A 9497-nucleotide genomic window follows, 5' to 3' on the forward strand; every position below is an offset into this window, starting at 1 on the left:
CTGAATTCAATGATGAACTGCCTTTAACTGAAAAATTTGTGTTTACTATTGTCATTTTGCATTATTGACACTATTTTACTAATTAATGCTGTTCAGTTGCTTTGACACAATCTGTATTGTTAAAAGCGCTATATAAATAAAGGTAAAGTAGACTACAATGCCGGCTGTTCTGACTCAAAGACTGTAAGTACGTTTTTTTATTTTAAAGAGATTTATATATTTAAAGCGAGTTTTTTTGGGCAGTGTAGAGAAGGTCTTGTTGTTTGTCATTTCTCCGATCACAAATGCAGACATGGTTTGTCAAAGGATTATTTCTCCACCCTACGTGAATCTGAGAGGAGGAGATATATTAAGAAACTAAATTTTATCGGTCTATGTCAGTGCCCCTTTTCCTAACCTTCCTTTTGTTTGAGAAATTATCCAACTGAACGGCCCAATGTGAAATACCCCGACATCTACAACTATTTGTGTCCTAAATGCTCGTTTTTTGGGGGGTCGACAGCTTATAAAAATGTAGTTCTGGGTTTTTTAGCTTGTTTACTGTACACCTTGTCACATAGCAGCTTTTAGGCATTGCTCTGTTTTTTGTTATAAGTCAGAAATGACAAGGAGGCAGCTTCCCGCAATAGAAAGTCAATGGAGAGTGTTGGATTGTCCCCTCCGGTGTGGGCGTGGCCTAAATGCGCTCGGTCTCTATAGACTCATAAGAGGACAGTCATTTGAGGCCTTTAGTGCAGACAGCTGCTCGCACAGTAATGATGGACCTTAGAACAGTGTTTACAACAAACAGCTAATGTAATGGTCAAGACTCAAAACTATAATAAAATTAAAAATAACATTTTAATAATATTATTAATACTTGTGTCATTTATTATTATTTATATTATTGATTATTATTAATTACTTTTATAATTAGTATATTATTAATAATAGCAACAGCTATAATATAGCTGCTGTTATTAACCATTACAAATTTAATATTTTATTATTATTATTATTATTATTATTATAAATCATTGCATATTAAATGTTTCATTACATAATTATTGAATTAATATATTACTTAACTAATATAATTATTTCTTAATAAGTTTTTATTATTATTATTACTTTTTTATTGGAATCTGCATGCAATTGTAGATTGCGCAATCGTCTGATTTTCTTCCTTTATATCTCCCACAGTGTTGACTGGTAAAGTGACATCACTTACCCCTGGATCTCAAGGAAGTGCTGAAGTCGAGGTGTCCATCATTAAGGTCTATAAGGCAGGTAGACTTCAGTTCAGAAAGAGAGGACCCACCACATCTGCCACACTGACAGCAACATGCATGAAGTGTCCTGCACTGCATAAAGGTGAAAGAAACACACAAAACCAGTTCGTCCACAAGCAATTGTGCATGTTACTGTACAACATTTAAGAATATGCCACTGGTTCATATTTTCGATCATTTCACTGACCTTTTGTTTTGATTGTTTAATAATCATTGTGAATTTACATCATAGGAGTGAACTATGTGCTGATGGGCCAGGTGAATGACGAAGGCCTTGGCATTCTGACCCCATCCAGCTTTGCTCTTCAGTATAAGTCAGTGCATGACAAAGCACTGGCCAACCTCGCAAAGAAAACATGTTGACCTCACAACCACCCTGACCAATCACAAGCCGAATCCCACCCACTCTGGTCTACTTTAATCAGGCAGGGAAAGGTCAAGTCAAATAAACGAAATCCTTAATTATGAATTGCATCTTTTTATATAACTGAGGAACAATATATGAGTAAACAGTTTAAGTAAATATTCTAATAAGAGAACAGAAGATTCAGAAATCTGTGGTATGTTATGCATCACACCAGAACCTTTCAGTCATATTCAGGGTATAAAGTACAGGGTGATTTACCATTTTATGTTCATTGTGTTTGTATTATTAGGTTATATTAAGTCTGTTTAATGTATTATGCAAACATTTTGATAAGGCACAGTGTATTCATTATAAATGATAAAGCTCCTATAATTAAAGATGGATGACATGTAAAATATGAATTTATCAACCTTCATCTTTTAATCAGAAATCAAAATTAAATAACTTAAACAAAATTAAATAACTTACATAAACTTTTTGAGTGTATATTTGCATAATAATACTAAACCATAACTGCTAATCATATCTACACTACCATTCAAAAGTTTGGGGTTATTAATATGTTAATGTTTCTGAAAGAAGCCTCTTACGCTCACCAAGGCTGCATTTATTTGATAAAAAAATGCAGTAAAACCAGTAATATTGTGAAATATTACCATTTGAAATAACTATTTTCTATTTGAATACATTTAGCATATTTATTGAGTAATTTATTGCTGTGTTTGCAAAGCTATACTCCAGTCTTAAGCGTCACATGATCCTTCAGAAATCATTTTAATATGCTGATTGGTCCTCAAGAAGCATTTCTTATTAATATCAGTGTTAAAAAAGTTGTGCGGATTTTGTAAAAACCATGATGCAGGATTCTTTGATGAATAGAAAGTTGAAAAATAATGTCACTTTTGATCAATTTAATGCATGCTTGTTGAATAAAAGCATTTTCTCATAAAACAAAAAAAACTTACTGAACCTTAACTTTTGAATGCTACTGTAAATTTATTACACTACCATTGACTAACACTCTCTGTAAAAACAATCATGTCATGACATGTTTTGACAACAAGGTGGAAAGAGCCACAGAGGATTTCCTCCTTGAACTAAGTGTTCCAAGCCAATAGAAAACAAACAGATGTATGTCTCCATCAAGTGGACACATCTAGAATGAGGTGCTGTGTTTAGTGTCTGCAGTGTGCTGGAAAAGAGCCAAAAAAAAAAACACAAAGCCAATGGAAAATGTATCCCTTAGTTAATTTCCCTACGATTAATTTAAGGTGTCTGTCCCACACTATTGTCTATCTGAAGATCTGAAGTCATTGCTGCATCCAAGATATAGTTATGTGTTTTGTGTTTTGGTGTTTCACTTTGTAAAGCATGTAGATGGCCAGAAGACAGACACGTAGGTAGAGAGGGGTTGGGCTGTTTTGTGAAATAAGAGTCACAGCTGCTCCTGTTACTCAGCATTAGTCAATCACACACACACACACACACACACAAACACGGATATGTAAATGCAAATATAGGCAAATTCACACCTGCAGACGTGGAAATGTGAACATAACATCCTTCTCTCAAAGGATTTCTCAGCTTAACCTTTAATTTAAAGCACTTATTTGGTCCCACATTTAGGTCCCCTTAACTACTTTGTACTTTCATTTAAATTAATAATTTGATACAATGCAATTATTGTGTACATATACATGTTTTACATTGTTCTTATATTTTAAAAATACATGCATGTAATTACATCTGTAATTAATTTCTGTAATTACATATTATAATTGCACTGTTGACCCATCCCTTACACCTTAACCCACCCTTAAACCTACCCATACCACCAAACCTGTCCCTAACTTTACGCGTATCCCACCTCAATAGCAGCAAAAGTGTTTTGCAACACAATATGAACACAATAAGTACATTCATTGTACTTATTTTTTGATGTAAGTACATAGTAATTAAGGCCACCTAATATAAAGTGGGAACGCTTATTTTTTTGTGATTTCAAAATGTATCTTATACACATAAAATAAAACATGCACACTTGTACATCTTCTTTTACAAAGAAACAGACAGACCTGATTTACCATTTAAATTTATTGATCTAGTTTTCATCTTTTGATACAGATGAAATAGATAGAAATAGAAGCAGTACAATAACTCTTATATATTAATATCCACTAAACTGATAAGTATTCTTGTTTCATGTTCAAGCCTATATCTTAATAAATAAGATATATTAGCATGATCAACTTAAGTAAACCATGATTATAAACTCAGACTACAGCAGTGGGCATACAGCATAGATTCCAGTGCATTAAGACTATAATCTGTCTTCTCCCCTGAGAATTACAACTGTTCTAGACAAACTGTTCTAGAACTAGAATTTCTAATCAAGCTGTTTTAATCACAGTTTTTAAATATTCATATTTTGGTGTCTTCTCCAGAGCGAACATATTTGATACAGGTTTAGTCTCTTGTACATTTGTGACCCTGGACCACAAAACCAGTCTTAAGTTGCATGGGTATATTTGTAGCAATTGCTAAAAATACATTGTATGGGTCAAAATTATCAATTTTTCTTTTATGCCAAAAATCATTAGGATATTAAGTAAAGATCATGTTCCATGAAGATATTTTGTAAATTTCCTACCGTAAATATATCAAAACTTAATTTTTGATTAGTAATATGCATTGCTAAAAACTTCATTTGGACAGCTTTAAAGGCGATTTTCTCAGTATTTTGATTTGTTTGCAGCCTCAGATTCCAGATTTTCAAATAGTTGTATCTCAGCCAAATATTGTCATTTCCTAACAAATATACAACATACATCAATGGAAAGCTTATTTATTCAGCTTTCATATGATGTATAAATCTCAATTTCAAAATATGTACCCTTATGACTGGTTTTGTGGTCCAGGGTCACATTTGATCTGTAGAGTATAACTATATGTCTTATTACAGGTGTGGGGTGTTAGCATAAGGTGACCGCACAAAGTTGTCAGACCTGCACAATGGCAAACAAAAGTCGCAAGCAGCCCAACAATGCTCTGTCAAAATTGCTGAAACCTTCCGGTTCTAAAAAGTTGTCCAATTTTGTAGACAACCCAGCTCAATCTATTAAAGCAGGATAAAATGTACATTGGGTCCCTGTCAAGCTCAGAAACATTATGTGCAAATAATCATTCTGTCTAGATTTTAATACTACGCTTGTGCAACACAGTGCAATGTAACAGATTCTTTATCTCATTATAGGATACAAACAGTATTAAGTATGAGGCTTTAAAAACTCAAGTTATTAATGAATAACGAATGAATCCCTGTGAATGATGAAATGCATAAAAACTGAAAAAATGCTATAATATGTCCTCACACCTATTGCAACTATTCGGCCTGCCTGACTTTGAAATTGGAGGACAGAACAACAAAGACATAACATATTTTTTGACAGCCACAACATCTGATTCGTCAGTGACCTCAATTTGCCATTCACAGCAACAGAAAGACATGTTCACACAGAAATTCACAAATATTGTTAAACCACACCAAACTCTCAGACTAAATAACCTGTATGTTTTGTCAACTGTTTTTTTCACTAAAGCACATAACACACTCTCTTATAAGAGCACCATTTACTGAAAGAAAATTCAACTACCCAGCAGAAAGACCAGTGACAACTCATGGCTGTATACAGTACAATAAAGCTGAATACAGCCAACTAGTAGCACTTTCTAGACCGGCACCTGATCGAAGTTATTCATAACTATAATTTACCACAGACATTTTTGTGTAGCCCATGACTACAGTTCTTCAAAACTGGCCTTTACAGTAAAAACAGTACTTGCTGATATGTTTTTCAAGAATATGGCTTCGTTTGTCTCCTTTCAGTCTCACCACCAAGGCCTTCACCCAAATGTCAAGTCATAGAGAAGCGTATACAATCAATAGCAATGCATAGGTACAGTAGATTATGATATAGCATTTCAACTCAAATCTACGGTTACCACCTGTGCTGCCACACACCTTAATTAAGGTCTATAATTGAAAGTATTGATAGTACAGAGTGAAATGTAAGGTTCATAAAAACTGTGAAGGGTGTAGTTTAGCACTGCAGTGACGTATACTCCACACCTCTCATTTCCCTTTACTTCAAACACTTTGGCTGAAGCTATCTGTGCTTGTGTGCACTTCCTGTTTAAAGGGTTTGTAAAAAAGAAAGAGGAAATGTGAGTGGGCGAATGAGAGAAAAAGCCAGACAGCGATAGATAGATAGATAGATAGACTGAGAAAGACAATTTCAAAGATGAAGAGTGTTACAATATAAGGTGTCCTAGTAAAAGCTCAATAATGCGTCATTTTAAACCCTTCTCGAGTGAAAATTATGAGAACTTTCTGGAACCACAAAGTAAGTTCAACAATACAGCCCCTGGGGAGCAAATGTGGCAGAGTCAGCTTACTGATTGCAGAGCAGCAAGGACTTTGACCACCCGACAGCAAAAAGCAGCCTCCCTCCAAAGTCCTTACAATGAAACCTGCTAAAACATTGACAATTTTTGTCAAATAATGCCTACTGTGCACTTTTTTTTTTTCGGTGGCCATATCAAAAGGTATAGTTCACCCAAAAAATGAAAATTGTCCTCGTTTACTCACCCTCGTTTCATTACAAAACTTTCTTTCTTCTGTGGAATGCAAAAAGCTTAAAAGATGATCTCAACTCGGAATATAACAGTAGTCATATGGATTCATTTCGTGTTACCTTTATGTCTTTATTAGAGCTTGAAAGTTTTGGGTCCCATTAAAAAAAAAAAAATTATCTTGTGCTTTGCATAAGAAAGAAAGCCATATGAGTTTTTAGACAACATGAGGGTGAGTAAATAATCACAATTCCAAATTTTTGGGTGACTGATCCCTTATAAAATTATTGAAATTACAGAGTTCATACTTCAGAAATCATTGAAACATTGTTCAAAAATGAAAATCCAAAACAAGATCTTTAAACCTGACCAGCATACAGTGTCTCTCCTAATGTACCTTTAGCTTTTTTTGCTCTGGTGCGTAGATCTGATACGCCTGCCAACCAAAACCGGCTATAATGCATGCTATGCACCCCTGCAGGAGCAACATGACCCCATAGGTGGACCAGAGTGTTGGTCCAGGGAGCCTAGGTGGCATTGCAGGTGATAGTACCAAAGTTGGGTTGAGAAGCAGGGCCTGCATCTCTACTTTGATCATTTGCAGCTCATCCAGGATCGACAGGAAGGTGCAGCAATGGAACCACTGATGGCTGTGACCCCAGATATCAAAGTTCCCTGGAGAAAAACGTTCTGGGATCTTACTGATATTGAAGAGGGCAGATACCACCAGCCAAAAGCAATGGCGGTAGAAGAAGGCAGCCATGGTGGAGAACAGATGAAGGGAGGAGGATGACGGCGAGCTCGCGGAGAGACGGTAGAAGACAGGAGTGGAGGAGACAAAAAACGGAAGGAGGAAGACAAGGGTGCGGACAGCATAGCGGTACCTCCGCCAGCACTGTCTGGTGTTACAGCAGGTGATGATGCATATGATAGCGACGAGACAGGAGGATGGGATGTAGAGGCTTTCAAAGAACAGCTGGAACTGAGTGGGAGAAGATGCCGAGGGCCAAGCCTCATCATTAGCGTTTAGGCTCTTCCTTTGGGTAGAGTTCAGCCCCCCGAATCCAATCTCTGGTATTCCTGCTTGAGGATGGATGTAGTAGTAATATGCCAGTGAGGAACCCACTGTATACGCACTAATAGTCCCATAGTCCACAAAGAAACAGATTTCACGAATGATGAGTGACATGGAGTTGAGAAGATGAGCCAGGCTGCTGGCTAGCAGCAGGTACAACACCCCCAGGAAGTAGTTCCAGAAAGGGTAGAAAAAAGGATTGCTAGGTTCCGGCGCTCCTTCCCACGTGAAAACCTCCAGAAAGTGAAAGGCAAACACAAAAATGGGGAGGAAGTGTGTCCAGAAGTTTCCGGTCTCATTGGTGGGATGAAAAGCAGAGACTAGGCACTGCCGTAGGCTGTAGTTGGGGAAACGATAACCAGACAGAATGAAGTTCTCAGTCACTCTCGGTGGAACGTCAGTGTGACGTAGTAATGGAAGTGACAACATGATTGGACCGACCAAAAGACGAATTCACTGATTAGCAATAAAATTATCTCCTGAGCTTAGATTTATTAAAATGATAACATACATAGCTAGCACTACGATGTTGAAGGTAGTCGTTAAATAACTAGTATTGCTTACAGAACGCTTGACTGTCAAACTGAATGACATCACGGAGGCAAAACTGTCATTTTAATAATCCTTTAGAAGCATTTATGGAGTTCATGTGCAGATTTCAACTGGCAAAGGCAAATCTCATGGCTCAATACAAATCCCAACAGCATGTGCTGAAATGACTGTGGTTTTAGCAGAAATAAATAATCCTGCTGTTGCAAGTGCAAAGGTCAGTGGCTCCAGGGTCCCCTTTTCCCGTTAGCTCAAGTCTTTTCGTCTTAAAACTATGAACGATTACAAAAAAACAATCGCCGAGGATGCTTCTCTACCACTGTTCAAGTCTTCCAAGTGATCGATCACCTGAGGTCCACACGACTTCAGGTCACACATCAAACAGTGAGCTCGTTTTTCAATGCGGAAGGTCTCGTTTGCTTCTCACTGCTGCTGCATCTCTCCTGCATTAAAGCTTTTGAAAGTAGGTCATGTGGGACACCGTCGGGCACCGGCCGGTCTCTGAAAACAGTGTATTATTCATGCTCCGCCGTGCATAATTCACCGGCCAGATTATCGCGTGCTGTCTCATATGAAGATGCACTGCTGTAGATTAGTAGACGATCTCGAAAACAGTCTCACGGCGAGAAGAGAACATTTCTCACGATTCAGCTGTCTGTGTGGCGGCTAATTCCTCTATTTTCGCCCATGTTAAATGCAGTTGTGCTGGTTTAAGCGTCTCTTCGTTCGACATTCGCATTGCGGTGCTCTGTGATCCGGCACGAGCTCTTTTCCAGGAAGGAGATGTTTCGTTTCTGCTCGACAGCACTTCTAAATAAACAGTCAACCGGCGTCTAGTCCCTTCATCATTAGATTGCCCTTGACTTCTTGCACAAATGCCGGCTGTGGGCTGTTGTAGGACTGTCTGTCGCTCTCTTGTCCGGCCGTTACTTAATCAGGATAAAAGCGTGTGTTGCCAGCTCCGGCAAAGCAGCGCAGCACTCTTAACGTGATGTGTGTGTTTGTAGTCATACGAGCTGTTAGAAGTGTTCAACAAATTCGCCGTCAGCAGGCAGTGTCTCTCTTTATCTGTCTCTCTCTCACACGGACACTTATGTATGCTCTATCTTTCTCCCCCACGCGCTAGGCAAAACACTCGCCGAAGGCTATAGCTTCTGACCTGAGTCATGACTGATTTCAATAGAATGTTGCAGGCCTTATTTTATTGCAAAGTTAATATACGTTACAGTATGTCAAATGACAGTTTTGTATTTTAGGTTAAGCATTTGTCTTTTAAACTTTTAAACAGCAACAAGCCACAGACAAAAGGTTATGTTAAACTACTTCATATTTTGTATATGATACATTGTAGCTGTAAATTGACATCTGCAGCTTTGTGTTTTAAAAGAGGCTCAGATCGCAAACGAAAACTTGTGCTCGTGCAGATTTTTGTTTACACATGTGCAACAATATCCGTTCTCTGTCACGAGTAAAAAAAATCTAAAGATTTGTTACAGTGTAAACGAAGCCTTATTTACACAATACAGTGCTAGCTGAAGTTTCTCACTCTGCCTTATAGCCTATATATTTATATATACAGGGTGCGATTTGCCGGGGGGGGGGG

The 9497-nt window shown here is 37.6% G+C and overlaps 2 protein-coding genes across 2 annotated transcripts in view; one reads left to right on the forward strand and one right to left on the reverse strand.

The window, feature by feature from the left end:
- Positions 1–2045, forward strand: part of pcolceb (procollagen C-endopeptidase enhancer b) — a 27248-nt gene extending 25203 nt beyond the window's left edge. Inside the window, exons 8-9 of the mRNA XM_016481340.1 lie at positions 1183–1353; positions 1504–2045. Coding sequence (XP_016336826.1) covers positions 1183–1353; positions 1504–1634 — 302 coding nt within the window. The 3' untranslated portion in view covers positions 1635–2045. The remainder of the gene's footprint in view (positions 1–1182; positions 1354–1503) is intronic.
- Positions 2046–6574: 4529 nt separating this feature from the next.
- LOC107684965 (progestin and adipoQ receptor family member 9-like) lies at positions 6575–8246 on the reverse strand. Its single transcript, XM_016481358.1, has one exon. It carries the CDS (start codon positions 7772–7774, stop codon positions 6659–6661), a length of 1116 nt encoding a protein of 371 aa, XP_016336844.1. The 5' UTR covers positions 7775–8246; the 3' UTR covers positions 6575–6658.
- Between the last annotated feature and the right edge of the window lie 1251 nt (positions 8247–9497).

The sequence above is a fragment of the Sinocyclocheilus anshuiensis genome, unplaced genomic scaffold, assembly GCF_001515605.1.
Source record: "Sinocyclocheilus anshuiensis isolate Anshui unplaced genomic scaffold, SAMN03320099.WGS_v1.1 scaffold49, whole genome shotgun sequence".
Lineage (NCBI taxonomy): Eukaryota > Metazoa > Chordata > Actinopteri > Cypriniformes > Cyprinidae > Sinocyclocheilus > Sinocyclocheilus anshuiensis.